We start from the raw sequence: 16,702 nt of genomic DNA on the forward strand, positions 1-16,702 counted from the left end.
TTTCTCGCATTTAAAAAAACGTATCAACGAGGTTTTACTGTATATATATATATATATATATATATATATATATATATATATATATATATATATATAAAAAGGAGGAGGGAAAGGCAGGAATGTTAACCAGAAAGGGGTTCCGGTTGGCTACCCTGCACTGAGGAAGAGGGATTAGGGGACTAAAAGGACGATGAGAGAAGGGAAAAAAGGCACACACACACACACACACAACGCTGTCACAATTTGTCACTCAATCCAGTCGCTCTCAAGTAGGCAAAGAGTGCCTTGTATGCCTTGAGGGCAGTCGACTGCTGTGGCCACGGACCGAGGATCTTTTGCTCTGTTAATGGGCGTGTATCGAGGCGGTCCAGGGCACAACACAGTGTATGTCTTGCACTCGCAAATGCAGGGCACTCACAGAGAAGATGAGCGATGGTCTCCTCACAACCACAGCTCTCACAGGAACGGCTGTCGGCCATCCCCATCCGGAAAGCATAGTAATTGGTAAATGCAACACCGATTCATAAACGGCATAACAGTGTTGCGTCGCGACGTTCTAAGTTACGTGGAAGACGAAGGCGCAGTTCAGGGTCCAGTGCCTTGAGGCGGAGGTTGCAAAACTCCCGTGTTCCACGCTGAAAGTGTGAGCTCCAGCGCCAAAGGGCGAAGCCCACACGCAGCGTCAGGTCTCGATATTGGGATCCTCACTGGAAGTCCGTCGTTGTGAGCAGAACGCGCAGCCGCATCGGCCTGGTGATTACCGTTAATACCACAGTGTCCTGGCAGCCATTGAAAAATGATGTCATGACCTTTGGAAACGGTGCCATGGTACAGTAGACGGATCTCAGCAACAAGTTGCTCCTGCTACCCGCGGCGTAGCGCAGCTTGCAGGGCTTGAAGGGCTGCTTTAGAGTCGGTGAAAACCGTCCAGTCATGTGGAGGTTCTTGACTGATGAACTCTACTGCAGCCCGTAAGGCTGCGAGTTCCGCACCAGTTGAAGATGTTGGATAGGTCGTCTTCACTTTCATGAAGATGGATCTGGCCGGTATCACCACCGACCCCGCAGAACTGGTCGAGTGAACTGATCCACCTGTGTAAATATGTATGCGGTGACTGTGGTAAGAATGCAGGTGATTCAATGTCAGTTGTTTGAGAGCGGGCAGTGATACACCAGCTTTCTTTGTAATGCCAGGAATATAGAGGTGAACCCGAGGTTCATGAAGACTCCATAAGGGTGAGCTTGGTCTTGACGCAAGGGTGAACTGCGATGGAAGATATGCGCGATGGGCTTCAATGACATTGGCGAATGCAGTACGCGGCCTAATTATTGGGAGTGTTGCGAGGTGATGACAGGCAACCCGTGTGAGGTGCCGAATATGTGTTCTCATGGTGTCAACAGCAATGTATTAGTAACAGTTGCTGCTGGAACGGTTGCTGCTGTTGATGCACATTTAGGCAGTCCAAGACAGATACGGAGAGCTTGCGCTTGCACACTTTGAACTCTTGATATTTGTTTTTCTAATGGAACTGAATATCGGAAGATTGTACCGCATGTAGCCCAGAAATAGGGAACGGTACAGTTGTAGCATCGAGCGCACTGATGCGCCCCAGGACTTTCCCCCGAGGAAGGAGAGGACGTGGACAATCGAAACTAGTCTCTTTATCATGTCGTAGATATGTGGACTCCACGAGAGGTTCCTGTCGATGACAACACAAAGGAATCTGTGGCTTCAATCATAGGGAATGGCTTAACGTGACATTATTTTGCGTGTGAACGCCACAAGTGAACACTTTTCGGTCGAAATGTTCAGGCACTGCAAGCGAAGATAAGATTTCAATATCGATGCCGCTTTTTGAAGTCTTGCACGAACTTGAGGACGGGTCACCCCTGATGCCCAAATACAGATGTCTGCATATACCGAGATCTGAGATCTGTGGCGATACGTCGACCAGGCCGATAAGAGCAAGGTTGAAGAGAACTGGGCTCAGCACTCCACCCTGAGGGACTCCGCGTGAATTTCGGTGTAAGCACGTTGGTCCGTCCGCAGTCAGGACAAAAACCGACCTCTCTGATAAATAGCTGCGTATCCAGCTGAACGTGCAGCCTCCGATCTCAGCAGCTTCCACTGCGTCCAAAATGGCCTGATGCGTTACGTTGTCGTACGCGCCCTTGATATCCAAAAACAATGCCACGGTCAATCTTTTCAAACTTTTGCTGTGGTGCACCGACGTTACAAGGTCAACCACGTTGTCGATAGAAGAGCGGCCCCGTCGGAACCTAGACATGAAGGTTGGATAAATCTGATATCGCTCCAAGTACCATTCCACGCGTGTGAGCAGCATTCTTTCCATGACTTTGCCGACGCAGCTGTCGAGTATGCAATTGGACGGTCGAGCGGTGATTTCCCCGGCTCAAGAAGTGGAACCAGGCGACTGGTCTTCCAATCATGAGGAACTATGCCAGCAGTCCATGACTTGTTATAAGTGTCCAAAAGAGCCCGTCGAGCTTCTTGGCCAAGGTTGGCAAGTGCGGAGTACGTCACACCATCGGGCCCTGGTGATGATGACCTTCTACAACAAGCCAGTGCAGCATCAAGTTCTTCCATAGAGATTAGTGCATCCATCCGAGAATGCCGTGAGAGTGGAACATTGTTGCAGTGCAGTGTTGCGCCTGGATTCGGAGGGCCTGTTATTCTTGCGCAGAAATCTGCGGCTACCTCAACCACACTGCACCTTTGGTGAAGCGCTACGGATTTGAACGGGTAGCGCTGTTGAGGGTACGTGCGAAGACCCCGAATTACACTCCAAACGCGTGACAAAGGCTTCCGTGGATCAAGTGTTTGGCAAAATGTCCTCCACCGTTGCGTTTGCAGTGCCTGAATTCTGCGCTGAATCTTCTTCTGTATGCGCCTAGCATCTCTTAGGTCTAGGCGCGACTTTGTGCGTCGGTATCTGCGATCTGCCTTGCGCCGTTGTGATCGCAGTCGCTGCAATTCGAAGTCAAAATCGGTGTAGTTAGCGACAGGGTTAAAGGGGCAGGTGGCGTGTTCCATGGCCTCCTTAATTTGTTGTCCAAGACCGGTAGAGAAGCCCTCTGCACAAGCAGCCTCCATAAGTAATTTAAAAACTGTCCAGTCAATGCGCTGCCTACACGTGGCTGGGGAAAATGTGGAATGGCAGGTATTAATCAGATAGGTTGGGATATGGTCGATGCCATGGGTTTCTACATCCGAAAACAAACCACCGGATGCTGTTGTTAAGGCATTTTGAAACGAAAGTCAAGTCCAAGCAGCTGCTATAAATCGCCCCTCGTATATAGGTCGGGCTTCCGTCGTTCAGGCACTGGAGGTCATGGTCAGAGGCGAAGGACACAAGTTGTCTTCTCCGAACGTCCATCCTAACGCCTCCCCACATGGTGTGATGAGCATTGAAGTCACCCATAATAACCCTCGGAGCAGGTGTAGCTGCCATCAAACCACTCAACCTTCTGGCGTCGAAACGACTTGATGGCGCCAAGTACACCGCCAGTAGCGTAAACGTCACGTCTCGGCTCTTCACTGTCAGGCAAACGTACTGATTGTCTTCGTTCGGAGGAACTGAATGTTGCACATATGTAAGTTCTCGTCGAATGTAGACGATGACTGCTGGATCTGTTGCACGTGGGTGATGAAAATGCCTCGTAACCGGATATTCGCAAAATTGCCGGGGTCTTCGGTTCACAAATCACAAGAATGGGGAAGTGATTCTCGTAGACGTAGTGCCGTAAATCGGAAATCCGGGACTGGAGCCCACGAGCATTCCATTGGAAAATGAAAGCTTGCTTGACTTTCTTTTGAAAAGACAGGTCCGAAGGAGCCATGATGCCGTCTACTGTAGAGCCGCAAGAACTGGATGTAGCGCGTCCAGCACTTGAAGTGCGCTATTTGCTGCTGGTCTGCGTAGGCTGGAAAGCAGAGCACGTATGGCATTCATTAGTGACGTTAGCATTGCAATCACTTGCATATCTGGGCCATGGCCTTGATCGTGCCTGTTGGCTGGATCAGTAGTATGCGCTGCACACTGCCCTAAGTGCGCCAACATCCCTGGCGCAGTAGGCGTAGAAGGCTTTGGCAGTGGTGGCCAAGTTGCATCTGAGGCAGCAGGTCCAGCCTCACCAAGCGCCGGCCTCCCTTGATTTGGTACGGTTTTTGGTGGAGGCGGACAAGCTGCAGTTGGGTTTGGGGCATTATTGTCTAATGTGACTGCTTTCTTTGACGGCCTTCGGCGGCGCGAACGACGTCGTCGCACCTTTGCGGCGGCTTGTTTGTGCGTAGAATGGTCTCGCACCATTTGCTTCAGTAACGCCCGCTCGGTCTTTAGACGGGGGCAGTCTTTCGAGGAAGAGTCATGAGGGCCGTGGCAGTTGGCGCACTTCAAGGTAGTTGCGCGGCAAACATCACCGCTGTGTGACTCGGAGCATCGCGGGCACACGATGGAGTTGATGCAGACGCCGCTCACGTGGCCGATCCTCATGCACTTATTGCATTGAAGTGGCTTAGACACAAAAGGTCGAACTGGATGACGAAAGTGCCCAACCTTCACGTACGATGGTATGCAGTCACCCTTGAAGGTCAGCTTGATGCATGTAGATCGTCCTAACCGCTGAACTTGAATGATGGAAATGCCGTCGGTTGCCGGCTTGATCAACATGGGTAAATCTGCATCACAGATGGCGATGTCGACGTTGTAGATTACGCCAGCCGTAGTGCCGCTGTCCTGGAGAATAAGGGGGCGTGCGCTGATGTTGCCGAGTTTTGTGATTGAAGTTAAATTCTCTAGTGAACTTCGCTCCACCACATCAATGGCAATGACGTTTTTGAACGGGTTGATTCTGACATCTTTTATGCCTCCCGGTACAAGGCTCTCCAGATAAATAGAGATGGCTTGCCTGTTCAGAAGGTTCAAGTTGTCCGTTGAGTTCAACGGCACAAACAAGGCTGTATGCGCCGAGGAACTTCGCGCCGTGATGATCGTTGGCGTTCTTGATGAGGACACCGTTGACGTGCTCGATGAGGACGATTTTGCTTGTCTGCGCAGTCTGCGCTTGGCCTTCTTGCCAACAACCGGTATAAAACCGTCGTCGGCCGAGGACGAGGAGTCTTCACTTGGCACCGAGTACACAACAGTGCCCTGGCTGCTCGAGTCACTCTGGCGGTGCAGGCGCTTCCTCTGGGCGGCTGCTGCCGACCCACCGGGTTCCAATAGAGGCACAGCAACCTCCACTTCCATCGCCGTGGCAGAAAGGGAGCGGCGCCTCCCTGATTATAGCACAAATTACCAAAAAACTGTACAGACGTGAAGGCAGCGTTCTGATACAGGACAACTTCGTCTTCTTCTCATATATATATATATATATATATATATATATATATATATATATATATATATATATATATATATATTGTCAAGGCGTTTATTTGAAGTACAGGTCGGTTGGTCTTGGTTGACCGGCGACACGACGGGCACACTCACAGGCGTCGTTCGAAAAACCCAGCTGCACTTCGTCTGCTTCTTCGTTGTCCCACTTGAACTCGTCCGCTTCTTCGCTGCGCTACGCCTGTCGGTCCCATTACAATTACTCTCCCTCCGAAAAAGGAGCCATCCTGGCGACTTACGGAGAGGAGAGGATGGGCGGGTCATAGTAAGGCTGGAGGCGCTCAACGTGCACAGTTTCGCGCCCCCGGCGACGGTGGTCCGAAGAGGGAACGAGCGGCTCAACGATATAAGTCACCGGAGAAGTTTGGTGGACAACCCGGTAAGGTCCGTGAAAGCGAGACAGTAGTTTCGTGGCGAGGGCGGGAGTGGAGGAAGGCACCCAGAGCCAAACGAGGGTGCCAGATGGGTATGACGCTGGAGGGTCCGGGGAATCCCGCGGTGCTTCTGATCCCATTGTTGCTGTGTGGTGAAAGAGCGGGCAAGTTGCCGGCATTCTTCGGCATACAGGTGAGCTTCGGAGAGTAAGGTGGTCTCGGAAGGGTCAGGGTGATAGGAAGGATGGTGTCCATGGTGGATGTAGGCTCCCGGCCATATAAGAGGAAGAAAGCAGAAAACCCCGTTTTTGTCTGAGTAGCTGTGTTATACGCGTACGTGACGAACGGGAGCACTTGATCCCATTTGGAGTGGGCGGTGTCAATGTACATGGCGAGCATGTCACTCAGAGTGCTTTTGAACCGCTCAGTCATGCCGTTGGTCTGGGGGTGATAGGCGCTGGTGTAGCGATGAACGATTTGGCATTGCTTGAGCAGGGCCTCGACGGCGTCCGAGAGAAAAACACGGCCGCGGTCACTTAGAAGTTCTTTCGGGGCGCCGTGACGAAGAACAAGACTGCGTAGAATGAAGTGAGCGACATCGTTTGCGGTAGCAGATTTGAGAGCCGACGTTTCGACGTAACGGGTGAGATGGTCAACGGCAACGATGATCCACCGATTATAAGCCGAAGTAGTTGGAAGCGGGCCATAAAGATCAATGCCGACGCGGTCAAAGGGACGGCCAGGGCAAGGTAACGGCTGCAAAGGAGCGGCGGCGGAGTGGGGAGGTTTCTTGCGAAGTTGGCAGGCGGTGCATGACCGAATGTCCTGACGTATGTAGCGGTACATACCTCGCCAGTAGAATCGCTGACGAAGGCGAGCATATGTTTTCAGTACACCGGCGTGGCCGCATTGTGGAGCGGCGTGAAAAGAGGCACAGATTGTAGCACGGAGGTGTCGAGGGATGACCAACAGCCACTTCCGGCCGTCGGGGAGGTAATTACGGCGGTATAAGAGGCCATCACGAACGGCGAAGTGGTGGGCTTGGCGGCGAAGGGTCCGGGTCGAATGATGCGGCGAGGGATTGTTCAGGAAGTTTAGCAGCGAGGTGATCCAAGGATCCTTCAGTTGTTCGGAGAGCATATCAGGGATGTTGAACGAAGAGAATTCGTAGGCACAGACGAGGGCAGAGGTTGACTCGCATGGGAGTGGTGAACGAGAAAGGGCGTCGGCGTCCGAGTGCTTGCGGCCGGAGCGATAAATGACGTGTATATCAAACTCCTGGAGACGTAAAGCCCAGAGGGCGAGTCGGCCAGAAGGATCTTTGAGGGAGGATAGCCAGCATAGGGCGTGGTGATCTGTGACGACATAGAAGGGCCGGCCGTAAATGTAAGGGCGGAACTTGGCAATTGCCCAAATGATGGCGAGACATTCTTTTTCTGTGACAGAATAGTTTGATTCCGCCTTGGTGAGGGCGCGGCTGGCGTAAGCGACGACGTATTCCTGATACCCAGGCTTTCGCTGGGCAAGAACTGCGCCCAAGCCCACACCGCTCGCGTCAGTGTGAACTTCTGTCGGACAGGCGGGATCAAAATGGCGAAGGATGGGGGGAGAGACCAGCAGGCGGCGTAAAGTGCTGAACGCGGTATCGCAGGCGGGGGACCAAGACGAAAGGTTCGGGCTGCCGGCAAGAAGCTGCGTTAAAGGGGCGATGATACTGGCGAAATTTCGGATGAAGCGGCGAAAATATGAGCATAAGCCTATAAAACTACGAAGTTCTTTTAAGGTGGTTGGTTTGGGGAAGTCAGCGACGGCGCGAAGTTTGGCAGTGTCAGGAAGAACGCCGTCTTTGGAGATGACATGGCCTAATATTGTGAGCTGCGTTGCAGCGAAGTAACATTTTTTCAAGTTTAGTTGGAGGCCGGCGTCCGTAAGGCTAGCGAGTACGCGCTGAAGGCGGTGCAGATGGGAAGGAAAATCTTTGGAAAAAACGACAATGTCATCTAGGTAACACAGACAAGTTTCCCATTTGAGGCCACTGAGAATAGTGTCCATCATCCTTTCGAATGTGGCTGGAGCATTGCAGAGGCCGAATGGCATCACATTGAACTCATACAAGCCGTCTGGGGTGACGAAAGCGGTTTTCGGCCTGTCGTTCGCTGCCATCGGGACCTGCCAGTAGCCGGAGCGTAAGTCGAGGGATGAAAAATACTCCGCTCCCTGCAAGCAATCCAGTGCGTCGTCGATTCTGGGTAGTGGATAAACATCCTTGCGTGTGATCTTGTTGAGACGGCGGTAGTCCACACAGAACCTGATGGAGCCATCTTTTTTCGTCACCAAGACAACAGGAGAGGCCCAAGGGCTGTGAGAAGGCTGTATTATGCCGCGCCGAAGCATGTCGTCAACATTGTCACGGATGACGCGGCGCTCGCTCGGCGAGACTCGGTACGGTCGCTGACGCAAGGGAGCGTGGGTACCAGTGTCAATTGTGTGAGAGACTGCCAATGCGCGCCCCAAGGAGGGCTGGGAAAGGTCGAAAGTGTTGCGGAAGCGGCAGAGAAGTTCCAAGATATGGTCACGGTAAGCGGACAGAAGGTCGGGAGCGATGTTACGACGAAAGACGTCGATGGAAATCGGATCGGGCGCTGTCGCACAACAGGCTAAGGCAGTAACTGGGGAGCAGGCACGGGTATCGGAGAATTCGGAAGCAAGAGCAGGGTCCAGTTCTTCAATAGAGCCGAGGCATTCGCCGCGAAGAACAAACGACGGGCAAGAAAATGGGTTGGTGACATAGATGGCGCAGTGGCCATCGGAAATCGAGACAACGGCGAATGGAATGAGGAGGCGCTGATGGCGAGTGGCTGCTGCGGTAGGTGTGAAAAGAACAGGGCCGCTGAGGAAAGAGTCGGGGCGGAGCGGAACGAGGGCTGAAGAGGAGGGAGGTATGTCGGTGTCGGCAGCCACAAGAAGCTTAGCGGAGCGCACAGGTACGTCACACAACGAAACATCACACAGGGGAGAAAGCTCAAGTTCCGCACGGGCACAATCAATCACTGCACGGTGGGTCGAGAGGAAATCGCAGCCGAGGATGACATCGTGAGAGCAGGCGGTCAGCACAACAAACTCGATGGTATAGGCGACGTCGTTGATAGAAACGCGGACCGTGCAGGCTGCGATGGGGTGGATGCGCTGAGAGGTGGCCGTACGTAGTGAAAAGTCAGACAGCGGCGTTGTCACCTTACGAAGTTTGCGGCGAAGAGCATCACTTATTACTGACACTGCAGCACCCGTGTCGACGAGCGCGAGAACGGGGACGCCTTCAACAGACACCTCAATCACGTTAGCAGGAGAACACGGAGGACTTAAAAAGTTGGCAAAACACGCAGTTCTTGCCTCCTGAACTGCGGCAGTCAGTTTTCCTCTGGGAGAGGGTCCGGGCGGCGGAGCATCGGAGAAATGGAACGTCGACGAGGGGAAGGCGAGCGGCGAGTAGGGTACTGGGAGCGATGTGTAGAGGAGGCAGAAGAGACATTAGGCAAGGGCGGCCCGGAATCGTAGCGGAAATTGCGCATTAAATCGCCAGAACGAGGAGATCGCTGACGGCAAAAGCGTGCGACATGGCCCGGAAGACCGCAGGAATAGCATATCGGTCGATTGTCCTCGGTACGCCAGGGGTTCGTAGGGGTTCGGCGGGGTCGACGAACCGGGACCTGCGGCGGGGGTATAGACGGCGGTGGAGCATAAAAGGCCGGGCTGCTAGGGTAGGCGGCATAGGTGAGCGGCGCTGCCACAGGAGGAGGTGGGGGACTGGATGGCAGAACTGCAGCGACCTGCTCCTGAATAGCACGACGGATAGTGGGCGTGAGAGATGGCGCCAGGTCGTGCGGAGGGCAGACGGGGTCGGGAATGTGATGCAGCAGAGAAAGCTGACGAGCGATCTCTTCGCGGATGAAGTCTTTAACCTGCTGCGTGAACAGGGACTGCTCAGCAGACGAGCCACCAAGGGCCAAGCCAGCAAGACCCCCCGCAGGCGCGCCGGACTGCCGCGTAGATGCGCGTTGCTTGCGGAGTTCGTCGAAGCTTTGGCACAGCTGGATGACGGTAGCGACGGAGGTGGGGTTCTTCGCCAGCAGCATCTGGAAAGCGTCATCGGCTATGCCTTTAAGTATGTGGTTGACTTTATCCCCTTCGGACATGGAGGGGTTGACACACTTGCACAGGTCAACGATGTCCTCGATGTAGCTTGTGAACGTCTCGGAAGGGAGCTGAGATCGAGCACGAAGGCGTTGCTCGGCGCGAAGCTTCCGGACGGCGGGGCGGCCGAAAACGTCGGCGAAGCTCGTTTTAAAGGACGACCAGGTGGGAAGATCGGCCTCATGGTTGCGAAACCATAGGTTGGCAACGTCCGTGAGGTAGAAGAGGACGTTGCTAAGTTTCACGGAATCGTCCCACCGATTGTAAGTGCTGATGCGCTCATTGGAGGCCAGCCAATCGTCGACGTCTTGGTCATCGGTGCCACTAAATGGAGAAGGGTCACGCTGGCGCTGCACCCCGTGACAGAGTACGGTGGCAGGGATGGGCTGCGATGGTTCACTCGGACCTTCCGGCATGGTGGCGGAGACGAGGATCGTTCCACTTCGAAGTTCCAGGATGAGGACCGGGACGGGAACCGAGGCACCTCCACCAAATGTCAAGGCGTTTATTTGAAGCACAGGTCGGTTGGTCTTGGTTGACCGGCGACACGACGGGCACACTCACAGGCGTCGTTCGAAAAACCCAGCTGCACTTCGTCTGCTTCTTCGTTGTCCCGCTTGAACTCGTCCGCTCGCTGCGCTGCGCCTGTCGGTCCCATTACAATATATATATATATATATATATATATATATATATATATATATATATATATATATATATATATATATATATATATATATATATATATATATATATATATATATATATATATATATATATATATATATATATATATATATATATACGGGGTTAACTGCAGGGACGCGTACTTACATCGGTTCGATTAATTTTTCTTTGGCTGCTAATAAAGGCCACCATATGATGCAAATTCCTGCCTAATGTTACCACATGCCTCGCAAGTGCTAAACAGCGGGTGTTGAACGAAATGTTTCCGAGAAGTATAAATGCGTGTAAACTGTATGACATGTTTCTTATATAACCCAGTAATATCGTAGTAAATCGGTAACGAACACCAATTTTCATTAATTTCACAGTCGAAAATTTGACAGAAGCTTGTAAAAAAAATATTTTGTAGTTCTGTATTAAGGACAGATTATTATGTTGTTTTGTAGTATTTTTCTCTGATACTATACTTTTTTCCCTGCCAATTTTGTGTAGTCTGTGCTTCATTAGCACAGAAAGAACTGAAAGTTTAGTGGTTACTACACCAAATTCATGTTTTTACTACATGTTCTTGGTTAAAAACGTTAAGAAATCTATTGTGATGACAGAAACTTTTGGTTGTGTATTTCAACTGCATTTGTCAATACTATACATAAATTTAAACATTTACAGGATATTATCATTGATAAATTCCGTGCTAGTGCTAGCACCTAACCTGTTATCGTAGCCTGTATTTTTGTCAAATTTAGTGTCAGCTTTGAACAATAATTTCGTTTGGTCCAGGGAAATGAATTACAAAAAAATACTGATATTGACGGAGTCAGCGTAAAGAAGCCGCAGAACAAGGCATGCAAGCAGCACACACACCACCGCTAGTGCTCCTTCTCCTCCTTCCTCGTTTTTCCGAGAGCACTGACTGATATTCTAAACCAAAGTAGACGGCATCTGTTGCTTCAGTGACAAAGGACTGACAAGGAGAGGCTACCGAAAAGTCGCCTTGAAAAGTAGTTCACAGGCGAAAGCGCAGCTGTTTTTTAGCTTCCAGTGCAGCTGAAATGTGCTACTTAAAGTCACTTTTTTAATTATCTGGCACCACTCCCATGCTAGAGCATAATAACAAAAAAGTATGTAGAAAACAGAGACGCCATCTGGAAAAAGATAGCTGACTTTCGTGACTTTTTCTTACTTCATCGAATATTTTTAATCGCCTAGTGCGCACTGAAGGGCATTGCCAAAGAGGGAACGCCAGAAGAAGCTGTGAAGGCACTGAAAGGAATTGGACTAATTCTTCTGAACACCCTTGGCTTAGGTAAGTGAAAGTATTTATTCGCAAATACTGCAGATGTATGGCACTGATGTACCTTTCTTATAAAACGAGGCGGCCTTGCCTGCCTAACAGGCAGAGCTGTTCGATGACTACGCTTTTTATAAAAAAGGAAGATTTAATAGAAGAGCAAAGAAAGGAAAATTATATTTTACAGATAGTCGCTTTTAAATCTGCACGTATATTTTCCCACACAATGCGCGTTCTGCCGAGCTGCTTAAATAGGACCTAAAGGTTGAAGAATGAGAGTAAAGGAAAAAGGAATGCGGTCACTGACCAAGTCAAGAAGTTCAAGACGTTTCGGAACCTCCTACGGGTTTCTTGAACACTTAGCGGGACAAAAAATCGTCGCGTCTTATATACGCAACAGGTGGTGTAAAGAGCGTGCGTAGATAGGTGGCATATGGTTCCTTGTATCCGGTTCATGGTAGCTGGTGTCGATTGGATGATTAGATGTTCCATCAGCCGCTGAGATGACACGTTCCTTTGCCTCGCGATGGCAGTGGCGTGGTCCCAGTCAGTCGTGTGAGCATGTTCTTGTACATTCTGGGTAGTGCCGTTCGTTGCGTGATTGTTTCGTATGTCTTGTTTGTGGTCTTTAAGCTGTCTTGGGAACTTTCCCGTTTCGCCAACGTAAACCTGGGGGCAATCAGCACATGGGATCTGGTAGATGACACCTGTAAATGCTTTAATCGGCAGTTTGTCTTTCACATTCACGAGCTGGTTACGGAGCTTGCTGGTCGGGATGTGGGCAACGCACATGTCATATATTGAAAACACGAGCGATATTGCCTCGCGATTCCCTGCACGTAAGGAATGGCTGCACGTGCCTGGAATGTCTTGTTGCTCTGTGTTTGTGGCTTTAAGATCCGCTTGTGAATATTGCAGGCAAAGCGACTAGGGTAGCCGTTATTAGTCAGCTCTCGGTGAATCGTCTTCAGCTCGTTTTGCAGTGAAATGCCTTCTGAGCAGATGCGTACGTAAGGAACGTGTTATTAAGGATGATACCAGTGACGTCTTGTGGCCAGCCGGATGACAATACATAAAGTTGCGGTAGCAGCCTGTATGCGTAGGCTTCCTATAGACCGAGAAGGTGAAGGTGGCCTCTTCTAATGCCTCACCAGACGAATTTTCGTCCAACCATTGATTAAGAATGAGAGTGATAAAACGGGCAAGCAACTCCCGCTGTCAGAACTGTGACATAACGTTTGCTAAACTGGAGCGTTGATAACTTTACCTGTGAAGAGTAAAGCGAAATGTTCTGAAAACACAATCATACTTTCACTGTCAGCTGCATTTTCGTTGGTTTCAGACGTTACGTCTCGTAAGATGCTCAGTTCGTCATGCGCACATTTTTCTTCAAAGACGTTCAAGAGCCATAGGTAAATTTGCTCGGAAAATGTTCAAGGACAGGACGGAAACCTAGGACTATACAAGAGACACGAAAGAATGCCGGTGAAAAATGCCCTCTGGTCGAAAATGTGGTCCAGCCAGAATAACGCGATAGTGGCAACACACGTTAGTAGTGTTGTGTGGCTTTGTCTTGTTACTTGTGTGACGAATATCGAGAGTGTACGGCCTTGTCTTCGCACCGGTGCGGGTTGTCCTGGCGCTGGAGCTGTCTCGCCGAGAGGAAAGAAGCCGCCGTCAACACACCGGCCATGTTCACGGGGCGACAAGACATTTTTAACGCGCACTGCCAGCGGTAACACCAGCAGGACCGCTCGAGCGGTTGGGTGCCACGAGATAGACAATTCCTAACATATTATTACGCCCCCCTCCCTCCCCACCTTAGCGCAAAGTTTCATAATCGCAGAGAAAAATAAAGGCAATAATCGATGAATATCACAAGATCTAGCGCTACGCGCCAAGTTATGTGAAGTGGTTGAGTTCCTAATCAAAAGCGGCTTAAAGATAGCAGTTGATTCGCAGAGGACAATACGAAATGGCAAAATTATATGAGATCGTGGTAAAAAAACAAACTTGAAAGCCAATGATTGCTTGTTTCTTTTATCCGCCCAATGCAACGTACACACAGAAAAAAGTTCATTGGACCATCATCATTTTCGGTTTAAAATAAAGTTTTTTCAATCCATTCTGGAGAACGTTCTTGCGGGCTTGCTGGTTCATCATAGCAGAAAAAAAAAACTGCGCAAAATGACCAGGGCGACAAGCGAAGGAAAAGAAACATTCCGCGCACGTGGTATTGTGTTTCGGTCATTTGCTTTTAGTCCTCGTCATTTTGCTCAGCTTGTCCTTTATTTTAGAACCACCCTGTTTAGACCACCTTAACCTTCTTTTATCTCACAGCGCTTTGAGGCCGAACATGACGTCGTCCTCTTGTCTTCACGTCTGTGTGTTCGTACCTGTGTGTTTACGAGGGGGGCGACCCTGAATCAGGCATTAATTTACATTTATGTCTGGCTCCTAGGAATCTATTACATCTGCCTGAATAAAATTACTTTGACTTTGACGTCAAGCACAGCTAGCGTAAAGTTGCTGAAAACTGGCAGAACTTAGTTCCTCAACGTGTGAAAGCAGTTTCACTGCGCCTTTGTCAGTACTTGAAGTATTTCCAATTTCAGTACTCCTATCAGCATGGAGTTCTCATTTGCTGGTTAAAGAGATTGATACCACCCAGGTGATGTGCTGAAGAAAGTGTCAGGGGCCGGCATGTGGTGCGGCAGCTGTAAACGGGTTTGCAAAGATCCGCTCCACCTCAATCAGGGTGACACGGGACTCCTCGCCAAGGTAAGCCAACATTGCGGATAGTAGATGTTCCAGCATCAAGTGGTGTTAAAAAAGTGGTAGGGTTTTAGCGTAGGTTTACCCAGCAGACGTGTGAAAGCACCTGTTCATCTTCGCCTTTTATACCTGGCATGTGCGTTCCCCGCTATTCATCTTCACACCCTCGCTCTACTCGGCCGCAGCCTGCGCGACGTTCCTCCCAGCTCATCCGAGCTTCCTCCCATTTCCTGCAGCTTGCGCCAGGCTGCTCCGAACTAACCCAAACTTGCCCCGGTTACTTCCAGGCTTCACACAAGATTCTTGGTTGAGTTTTGGCTTCGTTAAGTATAGTGCTTCCGGACTAAAACAGCCGATAGATGTGGATATCATGAGTCGCTGTCAATGGTAGTATCACCTCGATCAAAAGCTGTTTCTTCTGCGTCCGTTTTTAGTGACGATGCAAAGTGACGGATTAGAGAATAAAATAAATGAAGTTCTCTGGAGCGCTCAAAACAGTTTTTGAGCAGTCCGTTAGCAGTTTACGTTGAACAGTATTATAAGATAAGGAGCTGTCATTTATGTACTCTTTTTCATTATGCTTAAAGGTGCTCTGAAAGGGACTTGAATAACGTTGCAGTATGCCTGGGATGTTAAAGCACGCCGCTTATCGAGTGTTGTCCAACAAGAATTTTTTTAATTCTCTTTGTATAAGCTGTGTTATCTGTAGCAAACATCTGAATTTCAGCGCGTTCGCGCCTTTTCCTCTCCTCTCGTCACTTTTTTCAAGCTGGATGGTCGGAGCTTCTCCGCTGGACCCACCTCCGAGGCCGGAGCTTCCCGCACCTCCTGGAACGCGCAGGGCGGGCACTTTCGCGTACGCAGCCATTAAAGGGACTATGCAATGAATTAAAAGTCTCTTGCAAATGTTTTCAACGCTTAGAAATGATGCTAAGGAACATTTACATTAAGTATGAGTCTTCGGAACTCAGCCGGCAATTTATTATGAATTTTTAAAAATCGTGTTTTTGAAAATTCGCGGGCCGATTGTTGTTTTCGTAGTGACCGGTTTTGAAAGTAAGATCGTGAAATTAGACGTAACTAGTTCCATGACGTCGGCAGGCACACACACGCTGTCATTTGCTGGACACACTTCCGGTAGCCGTGAAAGTCGTCTGCTCGTGCCGCCGCGCGAGCCCCTCGGGCAAACGCGAGCCAGGTCACTGCCTTCGCGCATATCGTTTCAATTTACCTCTGCCGCCTCTTTCTGTCGGGAGTTCTGGAGCCACCCGCAGTGTCTTTTTTGTCCGCAACAACAGACGACAAACAAAAGAATCCGCAATCCAAAAAGGCGAAGAGAGACCGCGGAGATGTTCCCGATGCTGCTGCCGGGGCACTGGGTGCGGCAACCGGAAGTGGCAAACCGAACGTCAGCGGATGACGTGTTCATAGGCGGGGCCCAGTCCCAGACCTGTTTTCTTTATTTTCTTCTCGTGCCCCGCGTGTACGAGTTGAGGGGGGAGAGTAGGAGCGTAATTTCTAATCTTCTATATCCTGGTTGCTATCGATGCTAGTTCAAAAATTCTTGCACTAAGGTGACGAGTGATCGAATGCCAATCTCTCGTCTGCTTTATGTATCCTCAATTAATTTATTGCATAGTCCCTTTACGGCGACCCCGGCAACGGCTTTTACAGTCTCTGCTGCTGGTAAATAAAACGATCAGACTGTCCAGCTAAGCGATGGGGTTCTAAGTCGCCGACCTTAATGACCCCCTCTTGAGAGCTCGTCCCTCTTTAAGGGAAAAAGGTCGTCGGCCCTTTGCGACCATGACAAGGCCGTTCGCGGTCTCACTCCCCATTTCACGCGGCCTTGGACAGCGTCCGAAGCGCGCTACCCGTTGTCATTATTCTAACCCCTCTGGATTTCCCAGGGAGACAGCAGTTCCAGGCGAAAGGGGGAAACGAGCCACCGGCTCCGTGAGCTTCTAA

The 16,702-nt window shown here is 50.3% G+C and overlaps 1 protein-coding gene across 4 annotated transcripts in view; it reads left to right on the forward strand.

The window, feature by feature from the left end:
• LOC144132436 (uncharacterized) overlaps positions 1-16,702 on the forward strand; it is a 43,850-nt gene that overhangs the window by 9,766 nt on the left and 17,382 nt on the right. For all 4 annotated transcript variants that reach the window (XM_077664850.1, XM_077664848.1, XM_077664851.1 and 1 more), the window contains exons 5-6: positions 11,878-11,974; positions 14,631-14,740. In XM_077664850.1, the coding sequence (XP_077520976.1) occupies positions 11,878-11,974; positions 14,631-14,740 (207 nt within the window). The remainder of the gene's footprint in view (positions 1-11,877; positions 11,975-14,630; positions 14,741-16,702) is intronic.

This window comes from Amblyomma americanum, chromosome 5, assembly GCF_052857255.1.
Source record: "Amblyomma americanum isolate KBUSLIRL-KWMA chromosome 5, ASM5285725v1, whole genome shotgun sequence".
NCBI classification, from domain to species: Eukaryota; Metazoa; Arthropoda; class Arachnida; order Ixodida; family Ixodidae; genus Amblyomma; species Amblyomma americanum.